Genomic DNA, 13,720 nt, shown 5'->3' with positions numbered 1-13,720 from the left:
GAATAGAGTTTTAGATATCTATTCTTGCAATTATGCGACTCCATTTATACCGCTAGAAATCTTGCATTGTTATTATTATTATTGTTTTGGAGAATTTCTTTTGATAATAATTTTTTAAAGAAAGAAGAACAAGATAGCAATATGTCAATATTTAAGCTTGTTTTTAAGATTAAAAGCTAAAAGGACTCTTTTTTTATGAACCTCAATCAATCTCTTTTTTATTATTGTATGTCATGTCAAATATGTGCTCAAAATGACATAAAATTGTTATTATCATAAATATTTTTTTAAAATAGTCACTACTATTTTTAAGATTTTATATCGCCGGCCCAACTTATTTGGATTAAAGCATAGTTTTGGTTATGGTTATAGTATATAATTACAAAAAATTAATGCAATTATCAACCAAGATGTAGGTAACATCTGAATGTTCACAAGAGATATAGCAAATCAAATTTTTGACACATAACATATTAAAATCTCACAACATAATTTTGTGAGCACTTGAACACACAAATATCAAAAATTATTATAAAAAGACCTTATTTTCCTAACAATCAAGAAGAAAAGGGCATGTTTTTAATATAGTTTTCAAAAATATAATCTTTTGGAGTTGTATCAAAGTTTACAGTTCGCAATTTAATTGAATTGAAAGAATAAAAAAGAAAGAGTTATTTCTTCTTTATCAAAATTTAAAAACTTAATTAAAAAAATGAGTTATCACTACAAAAAAAATGATCTTTCATGATAATTAATAGCTTAATTATCGTTAAATATGTATTTTCAGAGGCATTTAATACTCTGTATAAATGTCCCTAAAGTCTATAGAAACATTGAATTAAATAGCAATTAATTAATGTCGGTAAATGTTGTAGCACTCTTTGTGAATGTACATATTTATTGCGGATAAAAAATATTTTTGTTATAGTGTATTTTAGACATTTGTTAGTTTCAGCAAAATTTAATATCTTATTCGGCTCAAAAATAAGAGAAAAAGAAATATGAATAATTAGTTAACTTGCAATAAAAAATGTGGCTATACAAATATTCTAGAAATAGTGCAATGACATACAAAATGTTTGTACGTTAAAAAATAATCAATATAATATACTAACTGTGGCAAGCAAGAAAGCAACAATTTTGATTCTTTTTAACAAGCTTTATCATTGAATTCGTATTAGTTATCAAATATTTGTTGTTGCTGCTATCAAATATAGCACAACCCACAAGCAATTTTCTCAAAAAGTATATGAAGAGAACATGTTGAAAGCAACAAAGATAAATTTTCAATCTTCCTTACTTGAATTTTGAACATAATTAAAAAAAAAAAAGTCACCAAGACAGCAAAAAGAAGTCGCAATAGAGACATGCATCACTATGATTTAAAGTAAAAAATTAAACTTCATGAAATAGGAGGAAGAAAACTTTGAGAAAGCTTAATTAATGTATTTGAATTCCAAAAAAAATACAAATAATTACAATAAAAATAAAAGATTTGTTAACTAAAGAACCAAATATAATGAATTCAATCATTAACAATTTAGCAGTGTATGCGTTGTGCACTAAGAAGTCCAAGAGTAGTAATGTAGCATTCCAATTGAAATCAATTTCCTTTGTTTATATGAATAAGCCTGTAGAAAGGGACAAAAGAGAAATCAATTTTCAGTCATCCTTGCTGAAATTTTAACATAGTTAAAAAAAAGATTATCACATTAGAAAAAAGAAATTATCATAGTTAGATTAATCACTGTGACTTATAGTAAAGTTTAAGCTACATAAAAACATTCAAGAATGAAACAAACTTCATAAAAAACTCAATTAATGTATTTGAATTTGACTATCATGTAATGGGGAAAAAACCTACAAATTATAGTGACAATAAATTCCTTTATTTATAGAAAACATACGGTAGTGTGAACAATTATTTATTGTGTCTTATTGTAAAGGTTACAACTATTTGAAAAAGTTACAATCCTTTAGAATGGTCACAACTTTTCATAAAAGTACGAGTTTTTCACAAAAATCACAACTCTTCTTAAAAGTTACAATTTTTCAAAAAAGTTATAACTTTTCATAATTGTAACAACTTTTCATGAAAATGGAAGGGTAATTTTAAAAATAAATAAATTAAAAAGAAAATCTGATTTCTGATGACGCCACGTAGTCTGGCCTATGATTTTTTTTATATATATAAATATATGATTTTTAAAAATATTAATTTATACTTAATATTGACAAACTTCAAATAAAACATTGTCTCCTCTCCTTCTTGGCTTTTGAAAATAGGGTTTTGGATTTATTTTTTTTTCAAATTTCAAAAACAATTTGAAGTTGTATTTGAAATTTTTCGTAATTAAGCATTAATTCTCAAATAAAATGCGGAAAAATATGAAAAAGTGAATAATTTCCATGACAATGAGCTAGAAAATTTGAAAATTTCATTAATTGGACTAAAAGTGTAGTACTTTTTTTATAACTAAGAATGAAAGATTATATATACAAACGAATCCTACAAAATTGTTTGAATTAAGAAAACTCAATATCTCAACCTTTAAGGGGTCCTTTGGTTTTAACAAGAATATTAGAGGATTACAATTTGGAATTAAAATCAGAAATATAACCTAAATAATTTATTTCATATTTTATATATAAAAAAAAAAGTTTAAAATATTAATATAAAAATAATATCGTTATAACTACTATCTCTAATTTAACATAGAATAAATTTAATTCAAAATTTAAATAGGGACAACTTACCTAGTCCCTTAAAACAAACTATTACAAAGATGAAATCAATAACAGTATGTAAAGTTAACCCTACCTTTATATGGAGAAACTATTCTAAGTGAGTTTGTTTAAAATGAATAATTCGAATCGAAATAATGTTATTGATTTATTAGTATTTGATTGTTGATTTAACGATTATAATAATGGTTTTGATTTTTTTATCGGGTTATCAGTTCTTAACAGTTTGAGATTTTTTTCTTGACGAGTTAACCGATAATCCGATAATAAATTAAATAATTATATTTATATCATATAAAGTCCTTGACTTAAAGTTTGATTTCCTACTTTTATTTTGTGTTGTCTCAAACACTTGGTTATTCTAAAATACAAAAATATTTATTTTTGAGCAAGATGTAACTTGTGAACTCATGTGCATGATTCATTTGGTTTATCACCTTGTTTCTAAGTGATTTTCAATATTTTTTTTTTGTGTTAAATCGATAACCAAATCGATAACGGTAAAAAATCCAATAAATCAATATCTGATAAGCCAATATCTTAATGGTTTTGCATCTCTACAAATCGATAACCAATAAACCAAACTGATAAACTTCAAAATCAAATCAAACCGAACCGACCGATACACAACCCTAGTTCTAAGGGGTAATAAAGTATAATAAAATAAGATATGGGGTCAATTTAACACTTCCAAAATTGGAGGGGGTGATTTAGCAATAAAAGAGAAAGCTCCACACAATTGTAAAAGGAAGTGTAGAATACTGTTAAGCAGCAGAGCTAGTGTCAAGATTTGCGGAAGATAGAGAGGCGTCACTTTCTTGATCTTAAAGCAGTAAAGAATTTTGTGAGGCGAAAATGGAGGAATTAAGCAGTGCTTTGAATTCCCATATGGACCAAATGGCAGATCTTGTTGAGAAATTCTCTGCAGAGATGAGGTCGAGTCTTAGACCAGCATATGACAACTTCATAGGATTCTTCCACGCCATTGACTGGACGGTATTGTCAATTCTATCTTCTTTTCCCCCCTTTCTCCCAGCTTCTACAAAAGCTAGGAACTTGGTAAAAATCAGATTTTGTTAGGACCCTGTTATTATTTTTGTGAAATTTTTTAACTTTAACTTATCTTGTTGTGCCTTGTACTCTGTTTCTACAATTTTTTGTGTTGTCCGGTATTGATATTTATAGCAATGTCTGTTGTATGTCATTGTGGTGTTGTTCTTTTCTTTGTTTGTTTGTTTGTTTGTTTGTGTTGTGTTGAGCTTAAATGGTTAGTGAGGATTCATATCCCATGTTTGGGATTGAGGCTTAGTAGTTGTTGTTATGTTTGGGGCAGCTGGAGAAGGAAGGTGTGTGTGTGTGTTGAGTTAACCATTGAAGCACGGTTAGTGAGGATTCATATCCCATCTTTTTTGGGATTGATGCTTCATAGTAGTTCTTTTGTTTTGGGAGAAGTAGGCGTGGGCGGATGGCCTTTTAATAGGTAAAACGGAAGGTCAGGGCAATTATCTAATTGCAGAACGTATGGTAACATTGAAATGTTGTACATTCTAATATTCATGTCTTGTAGAATTACATAAACTTTGGTAGATAACCATATTTTCTAAGAACTAAATGATGTAGTCTTATATGTGGGAAATTTTCTGCTGGCTTATCCTGCTCTGCTTTGGACTTGGTTCATGTACTGTTTTGCATTTTTTCTGTAAAGTTTCTGCTGTTACCGTACATGATTTCTCTTGGGTCAAGGGAGGGATAGCCTAGTGGAATTGGAAATTTCCATCTACTTCCAACCATGAGAGTTACCAAAAGAATTAAATGGGGAAGCCACTCTAGCCAGAGGTTTTGGGGGTGGAGTTTATTGTATCACAGTTCACGTAAAAACATTAAGGCGATTTCTTCCTTCTCTTAAAGCCTAGTGTCGTTTTTTACTTTTAAGTAGTACGTTTCAGCAGAACATTTAGCTCACGACTTATAAATACATTAGTACCGATTCAATCAAATTGGATCAGTGTTAGAAGGACACCAACTAAGGAGCCTTATCAGTTGAAGAGAGGTAGAACTCTTCCATCCTCGTAAAATTATGTATTGAAATAAAAAATCTTTCTAAATTCCACTTTTCTTTCTTTAATTATGAGAGGATGATCTATAGTTGGTGTAGAATATTTAAAATCCCATCATATGTGATTCCCGTAGTTTAAAGATTTTTCTTGGATAAAGGCCAGGCTATGCAAATTGTTGGCAAGGTGTGCTGTGTTAATGCTAGGGGCAAACCTTCTAAAAAAAATTCTTTGGCTGTTGGTTCAATTGTAATTTGCTTAAGTAGTATTTTGCTACCTCGGTACTACAGTCACTCAGAGTTGGTTATATGTTCCTTTCTCTCTGTCACAATCCTGTTATCTCTTCCTCTGATATATGATCCTTAGTTCCAATCATGTTATGCCTCTTTGTTTTTTTTAATTTTACGCACTTTTTGAATTTGCTTTTGGTCCTCCACTTTTGAAACTAAAGATGAGAAAGAGGGTCTAAGATCTCTACTTGATCCTTAAGGGGAATGATATCATATGACACGTGGTTGATGCTGCCAGCTGTCTAATGCAATACTAGGAGAATTTTAGAAAGAAGTTAGAGCTCTATGTTAACATTTGCTTGCTTATTGAAATTGTAATGTTTAAAGGAGATAACGTATTCTCATTCCCTTACCAAAATATATTTGTTATTATTAAAAATTTTGATTAAGAGGTATCAGTGGCTAACAAAAGATGTGATTTCAGCTTGTCAAACATGGGAGTTTTGCATTTTGACTAGGACAAATTTATTTGCCTGGTTTGCTTATTAATGACTTTCCTTTCTTTATGCAGGAACCTTGGTTGGTAGGTCTTCTTTCATTTCACGCCGTGTTTCTTCTAGTATGTATCGTGTCTCGGAAGAACATCAATTTCCAGATGTTTTTGTTCCTTTTTGCATGTAAGTTCACCGCTATTTACAGTTACCCAGTTTCTGATATTTCTTGATTTTTCATGAAGTGAAGTGTTGTATTAAATTGGCATCAGGAGATGCAAAGTAAGTACATAATAAATCATGTTCAAACTCCTAATATAACAACTTCCTCTACTAGACCAGGGAGTTTAACCAGAAAGCAAAAGTATGGTTTTTAAACCACAGATAGAGAGCTCATGAAATAAAGGGGAATAACATCATTTACAGGGTGTAAGATTGCTCCAAGTGAAGAGGTTCAATAGGCAAAAGGATTCTAGTCTACTGTTAGGAGTTGAGATGCCATAAGAAAATCTAAAATTCCGCTCTTTCCAAAGACGCCAATTAATTCCAAAAACTGAAAGGAACATGTTCCAAAGATCTGTGACCACTAAAGAATTAGGATTTAGGAACAAGTGGTTACTGATTCTAGGCTGTTCTGACTCGTGTAGCATGCTGGATATAATTTTCTAGAATTGCAGAAGAGTTCAGGTGATAAACGGCCTAAATAGTTATGCCTGCTCCTGTAACAATTTCTTCCTATAAGTGCTTGCCGCCAAATTGCAAGAAGTAGGATAATTTTGTCTCCATGAAGTGAGAAGTGAAAAGGGATAAATATACCCTTCAACTTTGCAATTTAGAGCAAATATACCCCCTTGTTAAACATGTGGTGCATATATATATACCCCTGCCGTCTAACAAATGATGCATTATTTACCCTTTTCATTAACAAACCTATATTTACTGAATTAAAAAAATTCTAAAGTTGGTTTTCTGATTCCAAAAATGTCACGTACCTTTAAAAAGTTACTTTGTCCATTTTTTGCCCCTTTTCCGTAAGAATAATCCTCAGTAGAAAACTTCAAAAGCTCAATTACATAATACAGTTACAGAATAACTTGTCTAAACTTTCTACATGAATTGCTAGCTTCACCTTTCACAGTAACACATATAACTTATGTTAGGTAGAAAGCTTAACTTTCGACACTACTCTATTTTGTCTTCATGGTTTTCTATGTTTTTGGTTTAGCAGACTACATATGTCTTAGTTTTTAGATTGAAAAATTAAAGCATAAATTTTTAGGCTGTTGAGTAGCAAATAATTATGTTCCGTATGCTAGTAGCTTTGTGTTGTGAAACTGAAGGGATGACATCGTTCTAGCTTGCATGTTAGAAGTTTGATCGTTTCCGTTGCAGTGTATTAGAATGTCCCTCTTTCCTCACTTTTTTAGTTACCTTATGATGCAGTGGGAGGAGTGTATGGTGCTGAGAGGCTTAATCGCATATTAGCTGTGAACTGGAAAAGTTTTGCGCGCCAGAATTACTTTGATTCACATGGCATTTTTCTTTCCACACTCTGGTCTGGGCCTCTGTTGGTTATTTCGATAATAATCTTGGTGAGTGTCTTTGGTCATTCTGCACTCTTTGTTTTCTTCATTTCTATTGTTTTTCACTCACTTATTAGCTTTACACCTTTCTTCTTTGCAGGTTAATACCCTCTTTTCACTATGTTACTTGATTGTCAGGTGGAAAAAAGCAGAACTTAGACACCGGGCAAGACTAGCTAGCAACAAGGAGGATTAACAAACATATTTTCTGCTCTGCTACGACTAAAGCATGGGGGGACGGGGAATGTGTCTTATGCGAAGAGAATTCCTCAACACTCGGTTGCATAAGGATTTCTTTCGCATTAACCTTTTCACTGTTTACATGTGTTTTCATAGGTTGGTTGAAATTTATCTTTGAAGAGGTGAAATCAGCATAGCCTTTCTTGCTTTTATACCCCCACCTGAGAAACGTTGCCCAGCTTTCATTTAATCTTGCAATGTTAGATCTTTGAATTTCTTATATCAAGATTAAATTGAGTCTCCAAAAGAAGTCTTGTGTGACGTAATTGGTCTCTTGTTACATTGCCTAAATTATACAGTTGTAACTCATCGTGGTTGTTCACTCTATGTTACAAACTAGACATGTTTCTTCCCATTTTCTCATCATCAGTTCAATTCTGTTACTATTGGAATATATAAGGATGGTGTGTATATGTAACTGCACATTTAACGATCAAAGAGTAAACTATTCCAAAGTTGTAGTTTTCGTTGGACGTAGGAACATTGTTTGTGATTGTCACCATCGCGATGTTAGCAGTGGCAGATAGGAAGTAGGAACACATACTATGTAAATAGCGTAAAACATTTTCTTTTATACATACATAAAACTTTGAATTCCAGATGACATTTTTTTTTAACTTCTTTGAGTCTCCTTGTTAACTAAGCTCATTCACTAGCAGCATCAGGAATTGGTACAACAACAGCATTTAACATTTCAGGATGAAAAACACAGACCTTCGAGCTTAGCATGTGATGGGCTCTATGCATCTGTCAAAACTAATGCATAGGACATTCCTTTCTCATCAAAGTACCCTTTATCTGCACTACGGATTGTTGAATTGCCTTGTGTGCACCCATATTTTCCCTAATTGTCCAGGAGGAAGAGGTTTCAGTTTATCAACTCTCGACAATTTGAGCTTCCATTCCCTGGAACTATGAGTCCTTGATGATCCTATGTCTGCAGCCTACATATTGATTCTCACCGATGAGACAATCTCACAGGTTTCTGTTATACCATATCCGTAAACAACAACACTGCAAGGATGCATTCATCCATCAAATTCCTTCCTTAAAGGTGCAGCACCAGATCCAACATGCTTCAATGAAGTTAAATTATGATTCACCATAGGATTCTTTGTGAATGCTAAAACATCTGAGAAACAATCCATAAATACGTCACCCTGTACCCTCTCAATATAATCATTTCCAAGTCGAACTTATCCATAGACACAACAGCATTACCCTTCTGCAACTGTGAATACAAAAAAATAACAGGACCAAACACATGAAACACATGAATGATGCAATGTCACTTTGCTCTATCCCACAGTTATCGCAATTCATGTACCCTGCTTTATCAACTAGATCATTAAATGTTGAACATTCTAATCAGAATTTTCTGGTGACAGAAAAGCAAACTAGGCAATTTAAACCCATTGACCTTATCAAGCAGTTCAGGAATAGTGATAATAAGCTTGGGTTTCAATCTTTAACTTGCTTGGAAAATTCTGAAAACTGTATACATAGGATTTATCAATTATAGTGATGAAATAACATCGAAGAAACAACGAAGAAATTGGATAGACTTGGGGGCTAAAATAAGAAAGACGTCATTTTTGTTGATACCTAGAGGCCAGTTGGTGAAGAAGTCAGAAGAGATTCTGGACACCATGGACTAGAACCCATAAAAAGTATTGGTTTACAGATTCAGCATCAAGGGATGATTTTCCAGGAAGAGGTAATGTTACTGAATGGAAAAAAAACTATAAACAGATTTTCATATATTCTGGGGGAACACTAATCCATAGCCATATACTCTTGTCAAAACCTGCATAGGGTTTATACCCGTCTCCTATTGTCGACTCATTTTCGCTTGGATGGTTCTTCTAAATGTCCGCACTGGATTGTAATTTATATCCGTCTCCTATTGTCAACTCGTTTTCGCTTGGATGGTTCTTCTAAATGGTCCGTACTGGATTGTATCTAAAGAAGAACAGAATAAATCGTCAAATAAAATAAATAAGCACATCTAAAATCCAAGATTGCAAGTCAAAAGACCAACAATTGTTACCTTATTTAGTTTATCTCTGACCAGCTTAACAGTTTGATTCATAGACTGTGAAGGAAAGTATTCCTGAGATCATTACCAATGAGGAGAAGAAACAGTCATTCTACAGAAAATCAAAACCAAATGTCGTGAACTTGCATGCAGTAACCAAAACTCACGCACATAAATTTCATACAAGAGTTGCAAAGAAAAGTTGAAACCAGGTAAAAAAGTGGTTCTACAACTATAACTTTAAAATGTGGTAGCCGGACTGAACTTAAGAACGGAATAATCATTTTTAAGAGAATTTCTTATCTCTAGGTTCATTCCCCTCTGTTCTCTAAGGGCTCTTGTTGTTCCTCCTCATGTCTATAAATAGAATGAGAAAGGAGCAAATACTAAACAGAAAATGTATTATCTCTTAGGTAAATTACCAATTGAGCCTTTCTGCCGATAATTTGTTGCAGAAGAACTGGAAGGGGAGAATAGAAGAAAAGAAGGTGAGGCGGAACCAGATTAGTTGGCACCATTCATGACCCTCACTAGCTAAAAAAACATTAAATTTACCCCAAAATGATGGCATCCAAGCTCCAGCCAGCTAGGCAGGCTTACCCATACTTTTTTGATAACCATGGTGTCAGCCTAGCTTGCGCACACTACCAACTCGACGGGATACGTGCTATCTCCCACCAGGTACCAGGTAATTGTGTCTACTAAAGGCTAAGACAGATGGGAGAAATCACCTAGTGTTTTTGTCTACGCTGAGATTTGAACCTGAGATATGGTTCTCCTCTCACTTCATTGACCATTGGGCTTACCCATATAATGCGCAACCACATAATCCAATCTAGATAATCCTGAGTCCTCTCCATGATACCAACCAACTCTGTGAGCCCCACGGCTTAACTCACGGGCGTGAGTTCAGATCAACCAATGAAAGCTCCTAATTTTTTGCAATCCCAGCACTCATTACTGATCTCATTTAGAGGTAATCTCCATCTAGCATTAAAAAAAATATACACAGAAATCTTTTATGTTTATTTGAAGTCATTGCAATCCTTGCCAGAAAATTCTACCCCTTGAAATCTGTCTACAGCTTCCAATTTGCCAAGAACACAGCACAAAATTGATTTTTCTCCCTTTCAGCATTCTTCTTGCCTTTGCTAATCCACCAATGACAAGCGAACAAAGGGATGCCAAGTCTCCTAGTTTACCAAAAAATAATGTATCCTAGTTTCACAACCTAAGGAGATCTGCCAAAAATTTATAGATAACATTTATAACCGTCAGGCACTCAACATTGCAGATAAATGATTATCTGGCAACCAACCCCCTGCTTCATAATATGACTGTGGAATCTGATGATAATGCTAATATCAGTTGCCAAAAGTCAAAATCATATGAGGCATAAATGCAATACTTTTGTTACCTATGACTAACCTTGTCTGAAGAACCCATTGTCATGGGAGAACACTGCATCTCATGAACAGAATTACCCGGAGAACTCGAGATCTGCCTACAGTGAAAATGTTTTTACTTTATTTTGATAAATAAAATTCAAAAGTCAATTCAGAGCATCTTATTTAACTACCTATGATTAGAGCCAATTGATTGTGCGGTAGAATTCAACTGGGCTGGAGAGGAAGTTATCGAGGGCTCACCAATCATATCTGGCCGATATGTGGCAGATCCTTTAGACCTTCCAGCTGAAAAGGCATCAACTCCGAAATAAGAACAAGGGGTCTACAAGATAAAGGCAGAATTTTTCTCGTTGGACAAGGTAATTTCTAACTTTGCAACAAGGTACTTACGGTTTAATCGTGCTAGAACTTCCTTTCTCCTTGCTTCTAACTTCTCCTTCGTCTCGTGCAGACTCTCAAATTGAGGTGCATAAGAGACCTGTAGCTTTTTTCCTAGGAAAACAGACTCGTCCAGCTTCCTTTTCGCAAATCTGGATATCGAATATGTAAGCAATAAGTATAACTCATGATGCAATATAAAAACAAATGTGCATATATATGGAGAATTGCATGGAAACCATCGTCCAGAAAATAATGCTATGCTGGACCAGTTCCTTCACAAAAATTCTATTGTGTTATAAGGGTATTGGAGTCCTTTTGCAATACACAATCTTGCCCTATCCCATAGCAGTTTAATGAGATCTTTCACTGCACTAAGAAGAAAATACCAATATTCATTAACATCTCTAGATATAACGGTTATGATCTGAACATTGTAATCACCTGGCATTGTCAACCCGGCAAAACCTGATCCAGAAGACATCTGTAAATGGCTCACAATCTTCATCATCCATTGGTTTACATCTAAAAAACCAGAAGAACGGTAATAATGAAGGCAACACACTAGAAGACAATCAAGACATTATTGACACTATCAACTTCATCTTTAAGTTGTGCAGCGCTAAGTACAATCACCATCCTGAGTTTATTTGTAAAGAAAAAGACTAACAATTACAAGATGCAAGGAGCATATAAGTTCAGCGAGCAGATAAAAAAGGTATCCCTCTGCCATCCCCCCTCAGCCCAAGTGAAACAACAAAATAGAGAACAAAGAACAAAATGCAGTATTAGTCCCACTATTATCTTTGTGTGTACTTCTTTTTCAACTCTTTCATTTTGAAAAGGATTTCTCATTTTTGTTCTTAGACCCTCCATTTATAACCTTCAATTCTCCATTATAGAAAAATTGATCTAAGTTTTAGATGGAATCAGCTGAGCTAACATCTTTGTAAAATTTTACATGACATGCTCTTTAGAAACAAAAAAGGCACAATCAACTTGAGTTATGTACATAAAGATAAAAACAAGCCAAAAGGTTTTAAAATAGGAGTACATCTCCAATTAGTTGCATAAGGTCTAGGGAAGACAAATCTGCAAACATGGAATACTCTAACCTTCAGCAATATGGTGGACCATTTCAAAGGAAAGGAATGCCAGGATTTTTATAAGCAAATCAAAATCTAGAGTTTTGTTTTTAGGTTTCTCACCTAGTGACCAGTATCCGTTTTGGAGCCTAACTAATTCAGATTCACATCGAGAAGTCCCACATAGAGGGTAAATCGCTCCCTACCAAAGGCAACTCACAATACATTGGACTCGAACTCAAGACCCTAGTTCAACCTTTGGTGGTCAGAATTTGTAGTTAGTACTTAGTAAAGATGTATATCCTAACTGTTTTTTGGTGTAACATGACAATTGCAAGTGATACTGAGGTCATGGTAGAAATTTTGAGCTCATTACACTTATATGTAATGAAGCTACCCCTAGTAAATTCCCCTCAGCACCAGAAGGTGCTGCACATTTAATACAAAAAAAAAAAAAAACTTTTTAAAATCAAAAAAGAAATACTTAGCTTCATCCATATTTAATTATTCAATATTAACTTGGCACACGAGAAAACAAAGCGAATGATGATTTTACAATATAACAAATTCGAAATAACTACAAGGATAAATTAGCAACTAAGTAATACATTATTTCATAATTTTTTGAAGAAACTCATAATTAGGAGAAAAATCATACTCTTCAATTTCTCCGTAAGTGGAGAATAGTTGAGAGAGCTGATCACCACAACCCAACGCCGGAACATTCCTCACAATCAAATATCTGCAAAAACGTTCGTAAAAAAACCTAAATCATCAAATAAATTTGAATTCGTAATTTAGAAGACGGAGATAAAACTAGGGTTTGATGAAAACGAACTTGGATTCATCGCAAACAGTGTAAACACGGACTGCAGGAGGCTCGTCTTTGTATCGAGGCATTGCACAATTTCACATGAAACTCAACCTTTGTCATTATGTGTCACATATTTGAATCATCCATTTTAAAAAAATATATATATTTTAAATTTATAATATTGTGTAATTTTTAAATAATATTATTACTCTTTTGACTCAATTTATTTGACATTTATAGAATTTTTAGAGTCAATATAAGTAGTTAATTATTATAATTGATAGTTTTTCATGTAAGTATGAGCATGTAAATTGTATAGGTTTGAGTCTTATGCAAGACATAATATTGTAAATGAATTAGTATCTTCAACAAGAGAGTTCGAATTGAATTGATATATGAAATGTTGATTTTAGAATAATCATATTTAAAGTTTAGATCTATACTATAAATCAGTTTGATTATTGTCATTACAAACATAAGGCAGACATATAATTTTTAGGAGCGAACATTCAGTATTCTCAAAATTCAATTTTGATAATTAAAAGTAGATATTAAATACCAAACATTTAAAATTCGATCTGATATAGTAAATTAAAACTTCAATACAATAAATTTAAAATATAATTCATTTTTTAGTGATTTATATCCACCCC

General features: G+C 33.0%; 2 protein-coding genes across 7 annotated transcripts; one reads left to right on the top strand and one right to left on the bottom strand.

Annotated features, from left to right (window-relative positions):
• Positions 1–3,487: 3,487 nt before the first annotated feature.
• LOC101253109 (uncharacterized) lies at positions 3,488–7,742 on the top strand. The gene is made up of 4 exons (XM_004245195.5): positions 3,488–3,741; positions 5,601–5,706; positions 6,964–7,112; positions 7,204–7,742. Exons 1-4 carry the CDS (start codon positions 3,601–3,603, stop codon positions 7,297–7,299), a joined length of 492 nt encoding a protein of 163 aa, XP_004245243.1. The 5' UTR covers positions 3,488–3,600; the 3' UTR covers positions 7,300–7,742.
• A 1,055-nt stretch (positions 7,743–8,797) lies between these two features.
• Positions 8,798–13,224, bottom strand: LOC101251605 (uncharacterized). 6 transcript variants are annotated; one of them, XR_003247673.2, is made up of 8 exons: positions 13,092–13,204; positions 12,912–13,019; positions 11,613–11,693; positions 11,181–11,320; positions 10,961–11,075; positions 10,810–10,881; positions 9,394–9,493; positions 8,798–9,305 (listed from the first exon to the last, which is right to left on the bottom strand). XR_003247673.2 is itself a non-coding variant. In XM_069288170.1 (8 exons), exons 1-7 carry the CDS (start codon positions 13,151–13,153, stop codon positions 9,419–9,421), a joined length of 633 nt encoding a protein of 210 aa, XP_069144271.1. In that variant the 5' UTR covers positions 13,154–13,224; the 3' UTR covers positions 8,798–9,305; positions 9,394–9,418. The 6 variants fall into 6 exon arrangements, 4 of the variants coding, with proteins under 4 accessions (XP_069144271.1, XP_004245239.1, XP_025888122.1 ...); XR_003247672.2 differs by having other exon boundaries at positions 9,394–9,456; positions 13,092–13,203; XM_069288170.1 differs by having other exon boundaries at positions 10,810–10,885; positions 12,912–12,995; positions 13,092–13,224.
• Positions 13,225–13,720: the final 496 nt, after the last annotated feature.

This window comes from Solanum lycopersicum, chromosome 8 (assembly GCF_036512215.1).
Source record: "Solanum lycopersicum chromosome 8, SLM_r2.1".
NCBI lineage: Eukaryota > Viridiplantae > Streptophyta > Magnoliopsida > Solanales > Solanaceae > Solanum > Solanum lycopersicum.
This window is presented reverse-complemented; position numbering and strand designations above follow the sequence as displayed.

Coding starts and splice junctions, on each gene's coding strand:
- LOC101253109 (XM_004245195.5), top strand. CDS start 3,601: ATGGAGGAATTAAGCAGTGCTTTGAATTCCCATATGGACCAAATGGCA. Junction 3,742..5,600: donor TCCACGCCATTGACTGGACG/GTATTGTCAATT, acceptor TTCTTTATGCAG/GAACCTTGGTTGGTAGGTCT. Junction 5,707..6,963: donor GTTTTTGTTCCTTTTTGCAT/GTAAGTTCACCG, acceptor CTTATGATGCAG/TGGGAGGAGTGTATGGTGCT.
- LOC101251605 (XM_026032336.2), bottom strand. CDS start 13,153: ATGCCTCGATACAAAGACGAGCCTCCTGCAGTCCGTGTTTACACTGTT. Junction 11,076..11,180: donor AGTTCTAGCACGATTAAACC/GTAAGTACCTTG, acceptor ATGCCTTTTCAG/CTGGAAGGTCTAAAGGATCT. Junction 9,306..9,393: donor TCAGAGATAAACTAAATAAG/GTAACAATTGTT, acceptor GTTCTTCTTTAG/ATACAATCCAGTACGGACCA.